Source organism: Telmatherina bonti (genome assembly GCF_933228915.1).
Source record: "Telmatherina bonti genome assembly, chromosome: 24".
NCBI classification, from domain to species: Eukaryota; Metazoa; Chordata; class Actinopteri; order Atheriniformes; family Telmatherinidae; genus Telmatherina; species Telmatherina bonti.
In genome coordinates, this window is record NC_136633.1 from 5,147,061 (window position 1) to 5,169,475 (window position 22,415).

The following is a 22,415-nucleotide window of genomic DNA, read 5'->3' on the forward strand; positions in this document are numbered from 1 at the left end:
AAGATATACCTGAAGGAACCGCCAGGAGGAACTACTTGGGGGACCCGCCCGGTAGCACTGCCTGGTAGAACTGGCAGGAGAAACTACCTGGAAGAACAGCCAAAAGGAACTGCCAGGAGGAACTACTGGGAGGAACCACCTGGAGGAACCCCCGGAAGGAACTGCCTGGTAGCACTGCCTGGTAGATCTGGCAGGAAGAAGTACCTGAAGCAACCCCCAGGAGGAACTACTAGGAGGAACCATCTGGAGGACCTGCCTGGTAGCACTGTCTGGTAGAACAGTCAGGAGGAACTACCTGGAAGAACAGCCAAAAGGAACTGCCAGGAGGAACTACTGGGAGGAACCACCTGGAGGAACTGCCTAGTAGCACTGCCTGGTAGATCTGGCAGGAGGAACTACCTGAAGGAACCCCCAGGAGTAACCACCTGGAGGAACCTCCTGGTAGCACTGCCTGGTAGAACTGGCAGGAGGAACTACCTGAAGGAACCCTCCAGTAGGAACCGCTGGGAGGAACCACCTGAAGGAACCGCCTGGTAGCACAGCCTGGTAGAACTGGCAGGAGGAACTACCTGGAAAAACCTTTTGCACAAGAGCTGTAGCAAGAACTAGTGGAAGGTTTCCACTCTAGAATGATACTATTTTCACACAGCAAAGATTCTGATCTTGTTCAGGAATCTGAAGAACACTGCTGAGACCAGTTAGAACATTCTCCACTTTGGGTCCAGGATTGGACACAGTGTGAGTCAAGAGTTCTTCCATGATGGGACATGACCTTTGAAGTTGAGTCCTTGAGGTCACAATCAGTCCTAATGGAGAGAATCTGGCCTGTAGACCTGTAATCATCTTACCAGACATGCTGCACCCTGGCACATCAAAGCAGGCATATTGAACCCTACACACTGAAGCACATGGGTCTTGAAACGAAGGACTGGGAACATTGGACCAGACACATTGGACTTGACACAATGGACCTGGAACATTTGACTTGGAACATTGGACAATATACTTTGCACCTGGAGACAAACTGGACCTGAAGACACACAGCAGCTAAAAACCAACCTCATCCTGATGGAGCACCGACTACAAACAGGAAGTACCATGACAACACCAACATGGTTTGATCCGTTTTCCTGCATAGATAATGACTCACAAAGGATTGGACTTTTTTTTTTTTTAATCTTTGATACCAGAATAATCCAGAATAATCCCAGACCAGAACTATGTCATCCTGCAGAACCTGCCCAGGATGGGTTCCTTTCATCTGCATCTACTTGTGTCTTGCTAGTCTGAATTTTGTCCCTTGCGGTTCACCGTACTAACAGAACACATGAGCTTCTGACGCCATCAGTCACAAACCACATAGACCCCGTCGCCATGGAGAAGTTCTTCTGGCTCAGCCGGGCCGGTTCTGTCTGAAATGGCGGCACTGGTTCCCTCCAGGTCATCTGTGCAGGGTTTGGTGATTGCTGGCTGGGGGGGAGAAGCGTCCACCATGCGGCGGTTCAGCTGCACGGCAGTGGTCTTGGATGGCATGGAGGAAGGTCCGAGCTCGGTCAGCTGGTCCCCACAGTGGAAGAGGATCAGGAAGCAGCGGTAGAACTGAAACCAGTAAAGACACATTTTTATCCGCTGATTAATGGTGGAACTCCTTCATGTTTTATTTGCTTTTGTAAATAAATTGTTTTACTTCTCACAAACGTGTTTTTATTTACCTTTATGAACATGTTGAACATGTTTCTGTTTTACTTCTTATTAACATGTTTCTTTTTGCTTTTCATTTATTTACCTTTTATTTCTTTCAAGTAAATGTTTTATTGTTTATGTAAATGTTTCACATATTTAGGTTTATTATTTTAGAGTTTGCTTAATTATTTGTTTTAGTATTTGTGGCGTGTGTTTGGTTGTGTTTAATGTATTTCCATTCATTTTGTTAGTGACATAAAAACTCTGGCGATGTCACAGGTATTATGGTGATGATGTCACTGTGCAATGAGGTCAGTGTGTACGAGTTCCTGCCGTCACTGCGCCACACCGACCGGTGCCACTACCATGAGCGTTACCGTGACACGGCATGCACGCTGGGCGCGTACCATCCTTTGCTGTATGAGAAGCTGCTGGTGCAACGGATCAACTGGGGAGACCGGGAGCAGCTCAAGACCCGGGGCAAGGTCACTCTGAAGGGCTTCAACACAGTCAGCTGTGGAACCTGATCCTGATCCTGTTAATGACTTTAATGCCGTTTCTAACCCTGACCTCTTTTATGATCCTGGTCCTAGTCCTGTTTCTAACCCAGATTCCCTTTATGATCCTGGTCACGGTCCCATTTCTAACCTGGATTTCCTTTATGATCCTTGTTCTGGTCCCATTTCTAAACTTGATCGCCTTTAAGATCCTGGTCCTGGTCCTGTTTCTAACCCTGATATGTGGATAATACCAACTTATATTTACTTAGATAGCGGACAAAGAAGTATTTCTAAGAGTAGTTTTACGGCACCATATTTTTACTATTACTCCTCTTCAACATTTGCTTTTTTCTTTTTTCCCCCCAACATTTAATCCATTAGACATGAGATGCCACCAGTTTCACCAGTTGGATGTGAGATCAGACATCACTTGGCTCTGTTGCACCAGTCAAACGTAGTCATGCAGTCACATGTTCAGTCACACCAACTGGAGCACACCCAGAGAAAAGGGAGCACATCTGGACCAACTGTCCATGATGTTGTTAATCTCTGATCTCATGAATGAAGATCTGAAAGCTCCAGTGAACCAATAGCAGCTCCAGGTGAAGATGTCACATGATCCATTATGACCACATGATCACAGATTACATGATCACTGATAGGGGTCCGGTGCCATGTGAGCTAAGTGGTGGCAAAGGGCGGGAACCCTGGTGGTCCAATCCTCGGCTACAGAAACTGGCTCTAGGGACATGGAACGTCACCTCTCAGGAAGGAGCCTGAGCTCATGTACGAGGTTGAGCAGGAACAGCTAGATATAATTGGACTCATCTCGATGCATGCTTGGGCTCTGGAACCAGCATCTTCCAGAAGGGATGGACCCTCTACTCTGGATGTGCTCTCATGAGAGGCACAGAGCGGGTGGGCATACCCATTGCCCCCCAGCAATGAGTTTGCCCCCCAGCTTGGTACCTGTACGTTGGGGTTTACCCCGGTGGATGAAAGGGTAGCCTCCCTTCTCTTTCCATTGTGGGAACAGATCTTGATGTACAGAACAGCAGTTAAGAGTACCCAACCTTTCTGGAGTCCTTGGATGGAGTGTTGGAGAGTGCTCCTTCTGGGGACTCCCTTGTTCTGCTGAAGGACTTCAATACTCATGTGGGTAATGATAGTGAACCCCCCTCCCTCTATATGAACCCAAGAGGTGTTTGTAGTATTTTGTTATACTTCTATGCTTGTCACGGATTGCACATAACGAACACCATGTTTAAGCATAAGAAAGTCCATATGTACACCTGGCAACAGGACACTTGGGGCCACAGTTCGATGATCGACTTTCTAATTGTATCATCTGACTTGCGGCCACATGCTTTGGACACATGCTTTGAAAAGGAGGGTGGAGCTGTCAACTGATCACCACCTGGTGGTGAGTTGGCTCAGATGGTGGGGGAGGATGCCGGTCAGATCTTGCAGGCCCAAACGTGTTGTGAGGGTCTGCTGGGAATGTCTGGCTGAGTCCCCCATCAGAGTGAGCGTTAACTCCCACCTCCAGCAGAGCTTCAACCATGTCCCGAGCAAGGTGGAGGACTCTGAGTGGGCTGTGTTCCGTGCCTCTATTGCTGAGGCGGCCAGCCGGAGCTGTGGCAATAGGGTCGTTGGTGCCTGTAATGGTGGTAATCCCAGAACTCGTTAGCGCACACCCGTGGTGAAGGATGCTCTCAAGCTGAAGAAGTCCTATCAGGCCTTCTTGGCATGTTGGACTTTGTTGGCATTTGTTGGGTATCTGGAGGCTAAGCCGAATGCAGCTTCAGCTGTCATCAAGGCAAAAACTCAGGCATGGGAGTAGTTTGGCAAAACCATGGAGGATGACTTCAAGAAGATTATGGTCCACCATCTGATGACTCAGGAGGGGGAAGCAGTCCTCTGTCAACACTGTATACAGTGTGGATGGTAAGGTGCTGACCTCTGCTCGGGATTTTGTTTGTGGGTGGAAGGAGTACTCCGAAGACCTCCTCAATCCTACCAACACTTCTTCTGATGAGGAAGCAGAGCTGGATGACTCGGGGGTGGGCTGTCCTATTTTTGGGGCTGATGTTGCTCAGGTGTGCGGGAGTATGGAGTACTGGACTGGACTGCCTTGTACGAGCTGTCCAGTTCCTGTATGACAAGTGTTAGAGCTTGGTTCGCATTCCAGACAGTAAGTCAGATTTGTTTCCGGTGAGGGTTGGACTCCGCCAAAGCTGCCCTTTCTCACCGATCTACTCATAACTTTTGTGGACAAAATTTCTCGGCACAGTTGAGGTGTTGAGGAGATTCAGTTTAGTAACCTCAGGATTGGATCTCTGCTTTTCGCGGATGACATGGTCCTGTTGGCTTCATCTGGTCGTGATCTCCAGCTCATGCTTGAATGATTCACAGCAGAGTGTGAAGCAGGCTGGTATGAGAATCAGCACCTCCAAATCTAAAACTATGGTCCTCAGCCGGAATAGGGTGGATTGTCCTCTCCGGGTCGGGAGTCAGGTCCTGCCTCAAGTGGAGGAGTTTAAATATCTCGGGGTCTTGTTCACGAGTGAGGGAAGGATGGAGTGTGAGATCGACAGATAGATCGGCGCGGCGTCTGCAGTAATGCGGACTCTGCGCCGGTCTGTCGTGGTGAAGAAGGAACTGAGCCAGAAGGCGAAGCTCTCGATTTACCAGTCGATCTACGTTCCTACCCTCACCTATGGTCATGAGCTGTGGGTCGTGACCGAAAGAACGAGATCTCGTATACAGGCGGCTGAAATGAGTTTCCTCCACAGGCTGGCCGGGCTCTCCCTTAGAGATAGGGTGAGGAGCTCGGTCATCCAGGAGGAGATCAGAGTAGAGCCGCTGCTCCTCCGCATCGAGAGGAACCAGTTGAGGTGGCTCGGGCATCTGGTCAGGATGCCTCCTGGACCTCCCTGGTGAGGTGTTCCAGGCACGTCCCTCTGGGAGGAGACCCCGGGGAAGACCCAGGACACGCTGGAGGGATTATATCTCTCGGCTGGCCTGGGAATGCCTCAGGATCCCCCCGCAGAGTTGGCAAATGTGGCTGGGGAGAGGGAAGTCTGGGCTTCCCTGCTCAGGCTGCTGCCCCGCGACCCGACCCCGGATAAGTGGCAGAAGATGGATGGATGGATGGACTAGTTTGAGCTCAGTTGTTCTGCTGTGCTTGGCAGGTCTGTGATCAACTTGACTGATCATTTTAAAGCATTATGGTTAAATGAAAATCTGGAAGCTGATGTTGGGTCACTGGTAAATTCAGGTCTAAAACTCGATGTTTGACAAGTGAAATCTGAGAAATCTAGTAGGTTATGTTAACTGGTTAACTGGTTGCATTCACTGGTGAAGTGGTCGGTTGTGTTCACTGGATAACTGGTCCTGTTCATTGGTTAATTGGTTGTGTTTACTAATTAGCTGGCTGCATTCAGTGGTTAGGTAGTTGGTTGGGTTTACTAGTTGTGTTTACTGATTTTGTTTGCTGGTTAACTGCTTGTTTTAACTGGTTAACTGGTTGATTTTGTTTACTGGTTATGTGGTTTTGTTCATGTGCTAGCAAGTTGTGTTTACCGGTTAAACATCACGGGTCTGCTTCAGAAAGGAGGTGTAACAAACTCTGGGTTAAAATATGAACTCCATGAGGTCTGAACTGTAAAACTATGAGTTGTATATTTCAGGATGGGTGGTAACCTGACGCAGGCCGTGAGCTCTAGGATGAAGTAGGCAGGCAGTCACAAATTTTGCTGGAGACAAATGTTTTAAACGCGTAGGCAGGTAAGTGCCTACTTGATTTGACTATTTGACTTTCATGACAACCAGCAACGTATGTTGACGTTTTTCCTCAAAAAAAGACATGGAAATTGTTTAAGCCTCTCTAGCAATATCATTCCTCCGGTGGGAACATCAACCAGCGTTGAGAACGAAGCATCAATTCACTAAATCTCTGTGAACGTACGTAGACCATTGGCATCGTACAGTAACGCAGTAAGGCAGTGTAGTGATCTGCTTTTTATGTAAATGATTTTATCTGGTGGAACGGACTGCACATGCACGAACACACCGTTGTGACGATATGAGAGGAAAAGGCAGAGCAGGACTGTGTCTTCAGTTGAGGGTGTGGGCTTGACAGTCATCCAGTGCAGAGTGAGCTGTGCAGCTTCTCTGTCTGGCCAGGAGGAGGTGCTGTTGAGTCATTTTTTATTGAGTTATGAGAAGCACTAAATGCCATCAGTTTCGTATCAATATGTACAGCAGGCTATAGGACGTTATCATCTGAAAGATTGTATTAAAAATAATAACTATAAAAGAAAGTAAAAAATATTGATATAGAATTATTCAATTTACTTTTTTCTGCCCTGGGTAGGCACTGCCTGCCCTGACTGCACACTACTGGTGGAAACTGAGTTAACTAAGTAGAGCAGTTAGGAGTAGACAAAGAATAAATAAGTAAACACTAATAAAGTGGCTGGATAGAACATTTCTTATGTTCTTTATGGCAACTGGCGCATCCAGTCTCACACCAGTAGAACAAGAACTGTTCATGACTGCAGCAATGAACAAATACTGAGTAAGAAGGACGACTGGAACAGCTGGAACAGCTGGGAAAGGACGTGAGTGAACGAAGAGGTAAGTACTGATGAAAAATCTGATTAAATCTGGTTGATGTGAGAAATGAAATGTTTTCATGCTGTTCTCTTTCTGTGTTGTCTGCTGCTTTCTACGTTTGCTCTTCGTCTCTGGCAGACGGACCCCAGCAGGGCCGAAACCTTCCTGGAAGCAAATAAAAATGAGAAATATGATCCAGACAGGTTGGTATGGTCAAAGATTTGTCAGGAGGTTTGTCTGGAACATGAATACTAACATCTCTGCCATCACAACTCTGGCAGCAAAACCAAATGATCTTACATGTCTTTCTGCATGTTTTATTCTGGATTGTTTAGCCAGCCAATAGGAACAAGGCCGAAGGTCTTTTAAGAAAAGGAAATGCCACGTTGATTTAGTTCAATCTCAATGTTCAATTAGAGAGGACAAACCCAGAGTTACTGGGTTTTAACCTGCCAGCAAGCCGGTTAGTCTCGTGGAGGATGTTACCATGGTAACTGAATGTGATAGAAAACCTCCCGATCTGACTGAGAAATCCAGGTTATCTGGATGATTTCGGCTCATTACTGATGATCAGCAGCTGCATCCGACCCGATCAGGTTTTATCCTGCAGAGGGATGTGAATCTGATCCACTGTAAGCAGCCAGAACGACCTGTATCATCCTCATCTTCATCCTCATCCTCAGCGGGGAATCTTGGACTGGTATTTTATTGCACACGTACTTCCTGGTTCATGTTTCCAGAAGATCTTGTTTCATACTTCCTTCTCATCAACGATTATCTTGTGTTTTTCAGAGCGTTGCTTTCACTGCCAGTCACGGAAATTTGTGTCTTCTAAGCCTGAGAGCAGCCTTCAGACCAGAACTGACAGGAAGTGGACTGAACAGCACCCCCATGTGGCTAACAGTAAACCGGTGTGAAGCAGGGTTTCACTTCTGTGTGGACAAACCTGGAGCCCACAAGCTAAGCTGTTGCCATGGAGACTGAAGTCAACCTGCTGGACACTGAAGCTTTCTGATGCGAGGAAGGTTTTTGTAAAACGCTGAAGGCGTCTGAGGCTCAGTGAACGCCTCTTCGTGTGTGACGGCGTACTGCTGGCTGAAAGCTGGGGTTTCCTGATGCCTCTCAGGACCGTGAACGCTGCATGTGTTGTACCGTGTCAGTGACTCAGAGAAACAATTCTTCTACAAATAACAAAAACTTCCAGCTGTAAAAATGTTAAAATCTGTTTGGTTTTCTAAATTTCTATTAAATAGAAACTAATTTTTCTTTAACTGGTTATTTACTGAATTACTGGAAGTTGTGTCAGAGAGAACCACACACACCATATGTCACCCACCTGCTTGTTCATGAGGATGTAGATGATGGGGTTGATGACTGTGCTGCTCTTGGCGAGGATTGATGGGATGACGCTGGCAACCGGACTGATGAGGCCGGGCCGGCCGAAGGTCGCCATCATGGCGACAACGCCATAAGGCATCCAGCAGATTAGGTAACACACCACCGTGGTGATGACCATGAACAGGATGTGGAACTCCCGTCGGCGTGCCGCTGGCCGCCGGATCCGGCCCACCTGCCAGACAAAACGCAGAGCTGAGAGCTGCAGCGAGGAGAAGATAGGTTACAGACCAAAGACCACGTCTGGTTTCAGACTTTAATGTGATGTCATCAGAGCTGCTCCATGGAAACAACATCTTCTCTGATCTGCATCTTCGTCTTGCCTTCCTCCTCTACTTGCTGTCGGCTGACGGTTGGTTTGGTGGAGGTTTTACTGGATGACTGAAGCTGAGAGAACGTTCTGGTGTTTCCTCTGATTCATTGTCAGAGTTAGGGACTGAATCTGGAAGCTGCTGCGTTTGACCAGCAGATGTCCATCAGGATCACATGACCTAAATGTCTGCCCATCACATCTTCTGACAATCTAGTTTTAGGGTTTATTGTTGTCACACTGAAGCAGCAGCTGTCTTCATCCTCCTCTTCATGGTCCCTCTGGGTTCAGGTCTCTGCTCTTTCCCCCCAAGCGAATGTGAGGAATGGTAAAGATCATGTGATGAGGGGGTTGGGTATGCCAAAGAAGGAGGACAGCCTTCAAAAGATCAGGAAACTCTACAGGGGAAAATGTTCCTCACCTGGTCTGGGAAAAATTTAGAATTCCCACAGAGAAGATGGAAGAAGTATCTGAGAAGAAGGGCTTCTGTTAGGAGTCTTCTGTCCCTATGATAGATGGATGAATGGATGGAGGGATGGAGGGATGGACAATGGATGGAGGGATGGACAATGGATGGAGGGATGGACAATGGATGGAGGGATGGATGGATGGAGGGATGGACAATGGATGGAGGGATGGACAATGGATGGAGGGATGGACAATGGATGGAGGGATGGATGGATGGAGGGATGGACAATGGATGGAGGGATAGATGGATGGATGGATGGAGGGATGATGGAGGGATGGATGGATGGAAAGACGGATGGAGGGATGGAGGGATGATGGAGGGATGGATGGATGGAAAGACGGATGGAGGGATGGAGGGATGATGGAGGGATGGATGGATGGAAAGACGGATGGAGGGATGGAGGGATGGATGGATGGAGGGATGATGGAGGGATGGATGGATGGAAAGACGGATGGAGGGATGATGGAGGGATGGATGGATGGAAAGACGGATGGAGGGATGGAGGGATGGATGGATGGATGGTTAGATGGGTCATCCTTTCAGGAGGAAGAGCTGCAAACCAGGAAGTTTTGGGCCAATTCCAGGCTTCCCCAACCAGAGGTGTAGAAAGTAGAAGTAGAAAGTAGAAGTAGAAAGTAGAAGTAGAAGTAGAAAGTAGAAGTAGAAAGTAGAAGTCCTGTCCAGCAGCTGTTTCCATCCATCACTAAACCAGGTGAATGTAATCAGCTCCACTGCAGGTAGACGAGCCTGTTGGTGAAAACACCTGTTCTAGATGCATCAGTAGATCCAGAAACACGACAGGACTTCTACTGTATCTTTACTTCTACTTCATACACCTCCGTCCCTGACTCTGTGCTGAATGCTCCGGTTCCTGTAGAGTCCGGTCCGGTTCCTGTAGGGTTGGAGGCCGCCGGTCCGGTTCCTGTAGGGTCGGAGGCCGCCGGTCCGGTTCCTGTAGGGTCGGAGGCCGCAGGTCCGGTTCCTGTAGGGTCGGAGGCCGCCGGTCCGGTTCCTGTAGGGCCGGTCCGGTTCCTGTAGGGTCGGAGGCCGCAGGTCCGGTTCCTGTAGGGTCGGAGGCCGCCGGTCCGGTTCCTGTAGGGCCGGTCCGGTTCCTGTAGGGCCGGAGGCCGCCGGTCCGGTTCCTGTAGGGCCGGAGGCCGCCGGTCCGGTTCCTGTAGGGCCGGAGGCCACAGGTCCGGTTCCTGTAGGGTCGGAGGCCGCCGGTCCGGTTCCTGTAGGGCCGGTCCGGTTCCTGTAGGGCCGGAGGCCGCCGGTCCGGTTCCTGTAGGGCCGGAGGCCGCCGGTCCGGTTCCTGTAGGGCCGGAGGCCGCAGGTCCGGTTCCTGTAGGGCCGGAGGCCGCCGGTCCGGTTCCTGTAGGGCCGGAGGCCGCAGGTCCGGTTCCTGTAGGGCCGGAGGCTGCAGGTTCAGGATCTCCTGTTCGTCAGTTTCCGTTGTTAGGATGGAAAGATGACGTCTGGGTGAAACTGCAGGACAGGTTGTCTTTCTCTCTCTGACCTTTAACACCTGCTGCTGCTTTGCATAAATGGAAAGTTCAGGTTCTACTGCGGTTCTCAAAGTTCTGGACAACGTTCCTCATCAACAAGAGGAGAAGAAAATGATCTCTGTATAAACATGGTTGAACGACTGAGATTCCACGAGATGCTAAAAACCAGTAAATTAATATTCAAAAGTTGACATTTTTAAACTGGGAATTGTACTTAAAGATGTCCTGTCCTGTGATTGGCCCAGAGGGTCACATGACCCACCTGTTTGACGGCGTGCAGCAGGCGGCTATAACAGTACACCATGAGGAGGACGGGCAGGCCCAGGCAGAAGATGAAGAGACAGATGACGTAGGAGTGAGACAGCGGCGTCCTCTCTGTCCACGTTACCGAACAGCTCGTCCCCGCCCCCTCCAGTCCATAGCTGCTCCAGCCCAGTAGGGGGGGCACCGTCCAAAGCACCGAGTACAGCCACGACCCCCCCACCGCCAGCAGGGGCTTCCTGTAGTCCGCCGCTGACCGCTTGTTGTACACCATCAGGGTGCTGTAGCGGTCGTAGGACAGGATGGAGAGCGAGACGAGCGAGACAATACCTGGGGGGGAGGAGGGTGAAGGAGGGGGGAGACATCACAGTTCAAAGCAGTTTATATTAAACCATTCAGAGGGTTAGAGCGTTGAAGAAAGATGAAATGATAAAGCTCTGTAAAATAACGGAATAAAATAAAAACTAATAAAAACAGGTTCAACTAATCCCGGTTCATCTGATCCCGGTTCAGCTAATCCCGGTTCATCTGATCCCGGTTCATCTGATCCCAGTTCAGCTAATCCCGGTTCAGATAATCCCGGTTCATCTGATCCCGGTTCAGCTAATCCCGGTTCATCTGATCCCGGTTCAGCTAATCCCGGTTAATCTGATCCCGGTTCATCTGATCCCGGTTCAGATAATCCCGGTTCAGATAATCCCGGTTCAGCTAATCCCGGTTCATCTGATCCCGGTTCATCTGATCCCGGTTCATCTGATCCCGGTTCATCTGATCCTGGTTCAGCTAATCCCGGTTCAGATAATCCCGGTTCATCTGATCCCGGTTCATCTGATCCCGGTTCAGCTGATCCCGGTTCATCTGATCCCGGTTCAGCTAATCCCGGTTCATCTGATCCCGGTTCAGCTAATCCCGGTTCATCTGATCCCGGTTCATCTGATCCCGGTTCATCTGATCCCGGTTCAGCTAATCCCGGTTAATCTGATCCCGGTTCATCTGATCCCGGTTCAGATAATCCCGGTTCAGATAATCCCGGTTCATCTGATCCCGGTTCATCTGATCCTAGTTCATCTGATCCCGGTTCATCTGATCCTGGTTCAGCTAATCCCGGTTCAGATGATCCTGGTTCATCTGATCCCGGTTCAGCTGATCCCGGTTCATCTGATCCCGGTTCATCTGATCCCGGTTCATCTGATCCTGGTTCAGCTAATCCCGGTTCAGATGATCCTGGTTCATCTGATCCTGGTTCAGCTGATCCCGGTTCAGCTGATCCCGGTTCAGCTGATCCCGGTTCATCTGATCCCGGTTCATCTGATCCTGGTTCAGCTAATCCCGGTTCATCTGATCCCGGTTCAGCTAATCCCGGTTCATCTGATCCCGGTTCAGCTAATCCCGGTTAATCTGATCCCGGTTCATCTGATCCCGGTTCAGATAATCCCGGTTCAGCTAATCCCGGTTCATCTGATCCCGGTTCATCTGATCCCGGTTCATCTGATCCTAGTTCATCTGATCCCGGTTCATCTGATCCTGGTTCATCTGATCCTGGTTCAGCTAATCCCGGTTCAGATGATCCTGGTTCATCTGATCCCGGTTCAGCTAATCCCGGTTCAGCTGATCCCGGTTCATCTGATCCCGGTTCATCTGATCCCGGTTCATCTGATCCCGGTTCATCTGATCCTGGTTCAGCTAATCCCGGTTCAGATGATCCTGGTTCATCTGATTCCGGTTCAGCTAATCCCGGTTCAGCTGATCCCGGTTCATCTGATCCCGGTTCATCTGATCCCGGTTCATCTGATCCCGGTTCATCTGGTCCTGGTTCATCTGATCCTGGTTCAGCTAATCCCGGTTCATCTGATCCCGGTTCATCTGATCCCGGTTCATCTGATCCCGGTTCAGCTGATCCCGGTTCATCTGATCCCGGTTCAGCTGATCCCGGTTCAGCTGATCCCGGTTCAGCTGATCCCGGATCATGTGGGCTTCATGCAGCGAGATGAATGTTATGATGAGGGAACAGGTGAGGTGGAACACCTGGGGGGTGATGCAGAACCGGATGAAACAGTACTTTCCTCCGGCAGGTTGGGATGTTTAACCAGAGTCCCATGTTGTTCTGGCAGACTTACTGGACTCTTTACTGGTTTTTATCAGATCCAGTTTGTTGTCATAAATAAATGTACTTACATTTTTACAGCTTTTACTAAAACCAGATAAATGAGTTCATCTTCTACATTTCTAGTACAGAATGATTTTCATTTAATCCAGAGTTGAATAAAAGTGAATTTATTAAAACTCAACTTGGAATCTCATTGCATCTCTTTGGTACAGAATTCTCCTCGCTCTGCCAACCTAAACATCGTCTTGATCCTGGTTTATCAACGGTAAAAGAAACTACTGGTCTTGGTCTTTGGCTGGACCCTGAACCTTTAAATCGATCATATAATTAAACGTACCTCCTCTTTCTTAATGCCTCTATACAGAACATACAACTGTGTTGGGCGGGTTGGGCTGGTTGGGTGAGTTGGGCGAGTTGGGCGGGTTGGGCGAGATGGGCAAGTTGGGCGAGTTGGGCGGGTTGGGCGAGTTGGGCGAGTTGGGCGGGTTGGGCGAGATGGGCAAGTTGGGCGAGTTGGGCGGGTTGGGCGAGTTGGGCGAGTTGGGCGGGTTGGGCGGGTTGGGCGAGTTGGGCGGGTTGGGCGGGTTGGGCGAGATGGGCGAGATGGGCGAGTTGGGCGAGTTGGGCGGGTTGGGCGGGATGGGCGAGATGGGCGAGTTGGGTGAGTTGGGCGAGTTGGGCGGGTTGGGCGAGATGGGCGGGTTGGGCGAGTTGGGTGAGTTGGGCGGGTTGGGCGAGATGGGCGAGATGGGCGAGTTGGGCGAGTTGGGCGGGTTGGGCGAGATGGGCGAGATGGGCGAGTTGGGCGAGTTGGGCGGGTTGGGCGAGATGGGCGAGTTGGGCGAGTTGGGCGAGTTGGGCGGGTTGGGCGAGTTGGGCAAGTTGGGCTGGTTGGGCGGGTTGGGCGGGTTGGGCTGGTTGGGCGAGTTGGGCTGGTTGGGTGAGTTGGGTGGGTTGGGCGGGTTGGGCGGGTTGGGCGAGTTGGGCTGGTTGGGCTGGTTGGGCGAGTTGGGCTGGTTGGGCTGGTTGGGCTGGTTGGGCGGGTTGGGCTGGTTGGGCTGGTTGGTCGGGTTGGGTGAGTTGGGTGAGTTGGGTGAGTTGGGCGGGTTGGGTGAGTTGGGCTGGTTGGGCTGGTTGGTCGGGTTGGGCGATTTGGGCGAGTTGGGCGGGTTGGGCGAGTTGGGCGAGTTGGGCTGGTTGGGCGGGTTGGGCGAGTTGGGCTGGTTGGTCGGGTTCGGTGAGTTGGGTGAGTTGGGCGGGTTGGGTGAGTTGGGCGGGTTGGGCGAGTTGGGCGGGTTGGGCTGGTTGGGTGAGTTGGGCGGGTTGGGTGAGTTGGGCGGGTTGGGCGAGTTGGGCGGGTTGGGCTGGTTGGGCGAGTTGGGCGAATTGGGCGGGTTGGGCAAGTTGGGCGGGTTGGGCGGGTTGGGCGAGTTGGGCGGGTTGGGCGAGATGGGCGAGTTGGGCGAGATGGGCAAGTTGGGCGAGTTGGGCGGGTTGGGCGAGTTGGGCAAGTTGGGCGAGTTGGGCGGGTTGGGCGAGTTGGGCTGGTTGGGCGAGTTGGGCTGGTTGGGTGAGTTGGGTGGGTTGGGCGGGTTGGGCTGGTTGGGCGAGTTGGGCTGGTTGGGCTGGTTGGGCTGGTTGGGCTGGTTGGGCGAGTTGGGCTGGTTGGGCTGGTTGGTCGGGTTGGGCGATTTGGGCTGGTTGGGCGGGTTGGGCGAGTTGGGCTGGTTGGGCTGGTTGGGCGGGTTGGGCGAGTTGGGCTGGTTGGTCGGGTTGGGCGATTTGGGCTGGTTGGGCTGGTTGGGCTGGTTGGGCGGGTTGGGCGAGTTGGGCTGGTTGGGCGACTTGGGCTGGTTGGTCGGGTTGGGCGAGTTGGGTGAGTTGGGCGGGTTGGGCGAGTTGGGCGGGTTGGGCGGGTTGTGTTAACAGAATTATATGAGGCTTGTCTCGTGTTCAGAGTTAGTCTTTAGTGTTTGTAACTAACGTCCTATTTGTAATATTGTCATGTTTGTGGTTTGTGTTGTGTTGGTGCCCCTGGAAAACAAGATTTTACATCTCAAGGGTTCTCCATGAATAAATGTAGTACATTTACACGTCACATTTTTATAAATGAAATAAATCCAGACAGATGAACCAATAAATGTGATTTCAGATCAATAATAAACGATGAGTTTGAAGGTGCAGGTTTATTTAATGACCAGTAGATCAATAAATTATAAGGTTTTATATGTGAAAATAAATATAATATAAATGATGTCTTGTGACTCCTGAAGTCACAAGAAGCCAAAGAAGAGAAACCAGGACTGGAGGAACGTGTTCTCTCCTGCTGCTCAGGATGTCTGGACCTGAAGCATGGAGACAGCAGGAGGATCCCCGACATGGTGATGTTCTTCCTCCTCCCAGTATGGTCTGGGATGTTCTTTCTCCTCCCAGTATGGTCTGGGATGTTCTTCCTCCTCCCAGTATGGTCTGGGATGTTCTTCCTCCTCCCAGTATGGTCTGGGATGTTCTTCCTCCTCCCAGTATGGTCTGGGATGTTCTTCCTCCTCCCAGTATGGTCTGGGATGTTCTTCCTCCTCCCAGTATGGTCTGGGATGTTCTTCCTCCTCCCAGTATGGTCTGGGATGTTCTTTCTCCTCCCAGTATGGTCTGGGATGTTCTTCCTCCTCCCAGTATGGTCTGGGATGTTCTTCCTCCTCCCAGTATGGTCTGGGATGTTCTTCCTCCTCCCAGTATGGTCTGGGATGTTCTTCCTCCTCCCAGTATGGTCTGGGATGTTCTTCCTCCTCCCAGTATGGTCTGGGATGTTCTTCCTCCTCCCAGTACGGTCTGGGATGTTCTTTCTCCTCCCAGTACGGTCTGGGATGTTCTTCCTCCTCCCAGTACGGTCTGGGATGTTCTTCCTCCTCCCAGTATGGTCTGGGATGTTCTTCCTCCTCCCAGTACGGTCTGGGATGTTCTTCCTCCTCCCAGTACGGTCTGGGATGTTCTTTCTCCTCCCAGTACGGTCTGGGATGTTCTTCCTCCTCCCAGTAGGGTCTGGGATGTTCTTCCTCCTCCCAGTATGGTCTGGGATGTTCTTCCTCCTCCCAGTATGGTCTGGGATGTTCTTCCTCCTCCCAGTATGGTCTGGGATGTTCTTCCTCCTCCCAGTATGGTCTGGGATGTTCTTTCTCCTCCCAGTATGGTCTGGGATGTTCTTCCTCCTCCCAGTATGGTCTGGGATGTTCTTTCTCCTCCCAGTATGGTCTGGGATGTTCTTTCTCCTCCCAGTATGGTCTGGGATGTTCTTCCTCCTCCCAGTATGGTCTGGGATGTTCTTCCTCCTCCCAGTATGGTCTGGGATGTTCTACCAGTGATGTCATAAGTCTCTCCTGTATCACATTCATGATGGTGAGCCAGTTGTTCCTCATTACACCTCTCTTCATTTATTCATTTATTTGTTCATTGGCGCTGGACCAGGAGATGGTTCCGGACCAGGAGGAGATTCTGGACCAGGAGATGGTTCTGGACCAGGAGATGGTTCTGGACCAGGAGGAGGTTCCGGACCAGGAGGAGGTTCTGGACCAGGAGAAGGTTCTGGACCAGGAGAAGGTTCTGGACCAGGAGGAGGTTCTGGACCAGGAGAAGGTTCTGGACCAGGAGTAAATACTGGACCAGGAGGAGGTTCCGGACCAGGAGAAGGTTCCGGACCAGGAGGAGATTCTGGACCAGGAGAAGGTTCTGGACCAGGAGGAGGTTCTGGACCAGGAGAAGGTTCTGGACCAGGAGGAGGTTCTGGACCAGGAGATGGTTCTGGACCAGGAGTAAATACTGGACCAGGAGGAGGTTCCGGACCAGGAGAAGGTTCCGGACCAGGAGGAGATTCTGGACCAGGAGAAGGTTCCGGACCAGGAGGAGATTCTGGACCAGGAGAAGGTTCTGGACCAGGAGGAGGTTCTGGACCAGGAGATGGTTCTGGACCAGGAGGAGATTCTGGACCAGGAGATGGTTCTGGACCAGGAGATGGTTCTGGACCAGGAGATGGTTCCGGACCAGGAGGAGGTTCTGGACCAGGAGGAGGTTCTGGACCAGGAGATGGTTCTGGACCAGGAGGAGATTCTGGACCAGGAGATGGTTCTGGACCAGGAGATGGTTCTGGACCAGGAGGAGGTTCCGGACCAGGAGGAGGTTCTGGACCAGGAGAAGGTTCTGGACCAGGAGAAGGTTCTGGACCAGGAGTAAATACTGGACCAGGAGGAGGTTCCGGACCAGGAGAAGGTTCCGGACCAGGAGGAGATTCTGGACCAGGAGAAGGTTCTGGACCAGGAGGAGGTTCTGGACCAGGAGAAGGTTCTGGACCAGGAGGAGGTTCTGGACCAGGAGATGGTTCTGGACCAGGAGTAAATACTGGACCAGGAGGAGGTTCCGGACCAGGAGAAGGTTCCGGACCAGGAGGAGATTCTGGACCAGGAGAAGGTTCCGGACCAGGAGGAGATTCTGGACCAGGAGAAGGTTCTGGACCAGGAGAAGGTTCTGGACCAGGAGGAGGTTCTGGACCAGGAGAAGGTTCTGGACCAGGAGTAAATACTGGACCAGGAGATGGTTCTGGACCAGGAGTAAATACTGGACCAGGAGGAGGTTCCGGACCAGGAGAAGGTTCCGGACCAGGAGAAGGTTCTGGACCAGGAGATGGTTCCGGACCAGGAGATGGTTCTGGACCAGGAGAAGGTTCCGGACCAGGAGGAGGTTCTGGACCAGGAGGAGGTTCTGGACCAGGAGAAGGTTCTGGACCAGGAGAAGGTTCTGGACCAGGAGGAGGTTCTGGACCAGGAGAAGGTTCTGGACCAGGAGATGGTTCTGGACCAGGAGAAGGTTCCGGACCAGGAGGAGGTTCTGGACCAGGAGAAGGTTCTGGACCAGGAGGAGGTTCTGGACCAGGAGAAGGTTCTGGACCAGGAGGAGGTTCTGGACCAGGAGAAGGTTCTGGACCAGGAGATGGTTCTGGACCAGGAGAAGGTTCCGGACCAGGAGGAGGTTCTGGACCAGGAGAAGGTTCTGGACCAGGAGAAGGTTCTGGACCAGGAGTAGGTTCTGGACCATGAGAAGGTTCTGGACCAGGAGTAAATACTGGACCAGGAGGAGGTTCCGGACCAGGAGAATGTTCCGGACCAGGAGGAGGTTCTGGACCAGGAGAAGGTTCTGGACCAGGAGAAGGTTCTGGACCAGGAGGAGGTTCTGGACCAGGAGAAGGTTCTGGACCAGGAGTAAATACTGGACCAGGAGATGGTTCTGGACCAGGAGTAAATACTGGACCAGGAGGAGGTTCCGGACCAGGAGAAGGTTCCGGACCAGGAGGAGATTCTGGACCAGGAGAAGGTTCCGGACCAGGAGGAGGTTCTGGACCAGGAGGAGGTTCTGGACCAGGAGAAGGTTCTGGACCAGTAGTAAATACTGGACCAGGAGATGGTTCTGGACCAGGAGGAGATTCTGGACCAGGAGATGGTTCTGGACCAGGAGGAGGTTCCGGACCAGGAGGAGGTTCTGGACCAGGAGAAGGTTCTGGACCAGGAGAAGGTTCTGGACCAGGAGGAGGTTCTGGACCAGGAGAAGGTTCTGGACCAGGAGTAAATACTGGACCAGGAGGAGGTTCCGGACCAGGAGAAGGTTCCGGACCAGGAGGAGATTCTGGACCAGGAGAAGGTTCTGGACCAGGAGGAGGTTCTGGACCAGGAGAAGGTTCTGGACCAGGAGGAGGTTCTGGACCAGGAGATGGTTCTGGACCAGGAGTAAATACTGGACCAGGAGGAGGTTCCGGACCAGGAGAAGGTTCCGGACCAGGAGGAGATTCTGGACCAGGAGAAGGTTCCGGACCAGGAGGAGATTCTGGACCAGGAGAAGGTTCTGGACCAGGAGAAGGTTCTGGACCAGGAGAAGGTTCTGGACCAGGAGTAAATACTGGACCAGGAGATGGTTCTGGACCAGGAGTAAATACTGGACCAGGAGGAGGTTCCGGACCAGGAGAAGGTTCCGGACCAGGAGGAGGTTCTGGACCAGGAGATGGTTCTGGACCAGGAGATGGTTCTGGACCAGGAGAAGGTTCCGGACCAGGAGGAGGTTCTGGACCAGGAGAAGGTTCTGGACCAGGAGAAGGTTCTGGACCAGGAGGAGGTTCTGGACCAGGAGAAGGTTCTGGACCAGGAGATGGTTCTGGACCAGGAGAAGGTTCCGGACCAGGAGGAGGTTCTGGACCAGGAGAAGGTTCTGGACCAGGAGGAGGTTCTGGACCAGGAGAAGGTTCTGGACCAGGAGGAGGTTCTGGACCAGGAGAAGGTTCTGGACCAGGAGATGGTTCTGGACCAGGAGAAGGTTCCGGACCAGGAGGAGGTTCTGGACCAGGAGAAGGTTCTGGACCAGGAGAAGGTTCTGGACCAGGAGTAGGTTCTGGACCATGAGAAGGTTCTGGACCAGGAGTAAATACTGGACCAGGAGGAGGTTCCGGACCAGGAGAATGTTCCGGACCAGGAGGAGGTTCTGGACCAGGAGAAGGTTCTGGACCAGGAGAAGGTTCTGGACCAGGAGGAGGTTCTGGACCAGGAGAAGGTTCTGGACCAGGAGTAAATACTGCACCAGGAGATGGTTCTGGACCAGGAGTAAATACTGGACCAGGAGGAGGTTCCGGACCAGGAGAAGGTTCCGGACCAGGAGGAGATTCTGGACCAGGAGAAGGTTCCGGACCAGGAGGAGGTTCTGGACCAGGAGGAGGTTCTGGACCAGGAGGAGGTTCTGGACCAGGAGAAGGTTCTGGACCAGTAGTAAATACTGGACCAGGAGATGGTTCTGGACCAGGAGGAGATTCTGGACCAGGAGATGGTTCTGGACCAGGAGGAGGTTCCGGACCAGGAGGAGGTTCTGGACCAGGAGAAGGTTCTGGACCAGGAGGAGGTTCTGGACCAGGAGAAGGTTCTGGACCAGGAGTAAATACTGGACCAGGAGGAGGTTCCGGACCAGGAGAAGGTTCCGGACCAGGAGGAGATTCTGGACCAGGAGAAGGTTCTGGACCAGGAGGAGGTTCTGGACCAGGAGAAGGTTCTGGACCAGGAGGAGGTTCTGGACCAGGAGATGGTTCTGGACCAGGAGTAAATACTGGACCAGGAGGAGGTTCCGGACCAGGAGAAGGTTCCGGACCAGGAGGAGATTCTGGACCAGGAGAAGGTTCCGGACCAGGAGGAGATTCTGGACCAGGAGAAGGTTCTGGACCAGGAGGAGGTTCTGGACCAGGAGAAGGTTCTGGACCAGGAGGAGGTTCTGGACCAGGAGAAGGTTCTGGACCAGGAGTAAATACTGGACCAGGAGATGGTTCTGGACCAGGAGTAAATACTGGACCAGGAGGAGGTTCCGGACCAGGAGAAGGTTCCGGACCAGGAGGAGGTTCTGGACCAGGAGGAGGTTCTGGACCAGGAGAAGGTTCCGGACCAGGAGAAGGTTCTGGACCAGGAGAAGGTTCTGGACCAGGAGAAGGTTCCGGACCAGGAGGAGGTTCTGGACCAGGAGAAGGTTCTGGACCAGGAGGAGGTTCTGGACCAGGAGAAGGTTCTGGACCAGGAGAAGGTTCTGGACCAGGAGGAGGTTCTGGACCATGAGAAGGTTCTGGACCAGGAGTAAATACTGGACCAGGAGGAGGTTCCGGACCAGGAGAAGGTTCCGGACCAGGAGGAGGTTCTGGACCAGGAGAAGGTTCTGGACCAGGAGAAGGTTCTGGACCAGGAGGAGGTTCTGGACCAGGAGAAGGTTCTGGACCAGGAGTAAATACTGGACCAGGAGGAGGTTCCGGACCAGGAGAAGGTTCCGGACCAGGAGGAGATTCCGGACCAGGAGAAGGTTCTGGACCAGGAGGAGGTTCTGGACCAGGAGGAGGTTCTGGACCAGGAGAAGGTTCTGGACCAGGAGGAGGTTCTGGACCAGGAGAAGGTTCTGGACCAGTAGTAAATACTGGACCAGGAGATGGTTCTGGACCAGGAGTAAATACTGGACCAGGAGGAGGTTCCGGACCAGGAGAAGGTTCCGGACCAGGAGGAGATTCTGGACCAGGAGAAGGTTCTGGACCAGGAGGAGGTTCTGGACCAGGAGAAGGTTCCAGACCAGGAGGAGGTTCTGGACCAGGAGAAGGTTCCAGACCAGGAGGAGGTTCTGGACCAGGAGTAAATACTGGACCAGGAGGAGGTTCTGGACCAGGAGTAAATACTGGACCAGGAGGAGGTTCTGGACCAGGAGGAGGTTCTGGACCAGGAGTAAATACTGGACCAGGAGGAGGTTCTGGACCAGGAGTAAATACTGGACCAGGAGAAGGTTCCAGACCAGGAGGAGGTTCTGGACCAGGAGTAAATACTGGACCAGGAGGAGATTCTGGACCAGGAGAAGGTTCTGGACCAGGAGGAGGTTCCGGACCAGGAGAAGGTTCCAGACCAGGAGGAGGTTCTGGACCAGGAGAAGGTTCCAGACCAGGAGGAGGTTCTGGACCAGGAGTAAATACTGGACCAGGAGGAGGTTCTGGACCAGGAGTAAATACTGGACCAGGAGGAGGTTCTGGACCAGGAGAAGGTTCCAGACCAGGAGGAGGTTCTGGACCAGGAGTAAATACTGGACCAGGAGGAGGTTCTGGACCACCACTCAGGTCAGGAAACGAACTTTCTTTACACTAGCGGTTGACCTGCAGGTAACCATAGTAACGGCTTTTTAACGGAGTCGGCAGAGCGCGAGCGCACCTGTCACCTGCCGCTTTGTTCTTGAAAGGGTCGCGTGCCCAAGCCTCGGAGGTCTCAGCATCAGCCTGGACCTCTGAGGAAACCCAGAACCCGGTCTGGACTCGGACCGGGTTCTGGGTTTCTGGGTCGTTTAAAACTTTGAGTCAGAGTTTCTACAGGAAACCGATGAACACCTGACCAGGAAGTGTGATGAGGTGGAGCAGAACTTACCGAAGCAGGAGTTGATGAAGCCGTACCACATGCACCCGCGGCGGCCGAACAGCCAGCGCGCGCGCAGGCTGGACGCGAAGCTGAGCGTGGTTCCGCACAGACACACCAACATGTCGCTGATGCTGATGTTCAGCAGCAGCATGTTGACGGGGGTCCGGAGCGTCTTGAAGCGGCAGAACAGAACCAGAACCAGCAGGTTGTTGACGATCCCCAGAACCATGATGGAGCCCAGAAACACCGACATGACGCGGTGGCCGCCGCGCGACAGCCGCTCGAGCGGCGTGTCGCTCCACTCCTGCACGGAGCTGGACAGGCTCAGGCTCGCGCTCGAGTTCACGCCGCTCAGCTCCTGGAACATGTCTGCCGCTCGCGCCGCACCTGTTCCCCAGGTGCGCCTCACTTCACATGCCGGACGGCGGTCTGGGTGCGCGACAGGCGCGCGAGACGCGCGCGTCTCTGCTCCATCTCCTGCCGCTGCTGCGGCGAACTGAGACTGACCAAGAACCGCAAGGTCCGACTGGGACAAGATCCTGAAGACACACAGAGAGCCGCGTGTTCAGCTGCTTTTAACACACACACACACACACACACACACACACACACACACACAC

The 22,415-nt window shown here is 52.5% G+C and overlaps 1 protein-coding gene across 1 annotated transcript; it reads right to left on the reverse strand.

Annotated features, from left to right (window-relative positions):
• Positions 1-1,344: 1,344 nt before the first annotated feature.
• On the reverse strand, positions 1,345-22,162 carry LOC306773897 (pinopsin-like; the record flags this gene model as incomplete). The annotated part of the gene is made up of 4 exons (XM_079263841.1): positions 1,345-1,599; positions 8,140-8,373; positions 10,745-11,073; positions 21,805-22,162. 4 exons carry the CDS (start codon positions 22,160-22,162, stop codon positions 1,345-1,347), a joined length of 1,176 nt encoding a protein of 391 aa, XP_079119967.1.
• Between the last annotated feature and the right edge of the window lie 253 nt (positions 22,163-22,415).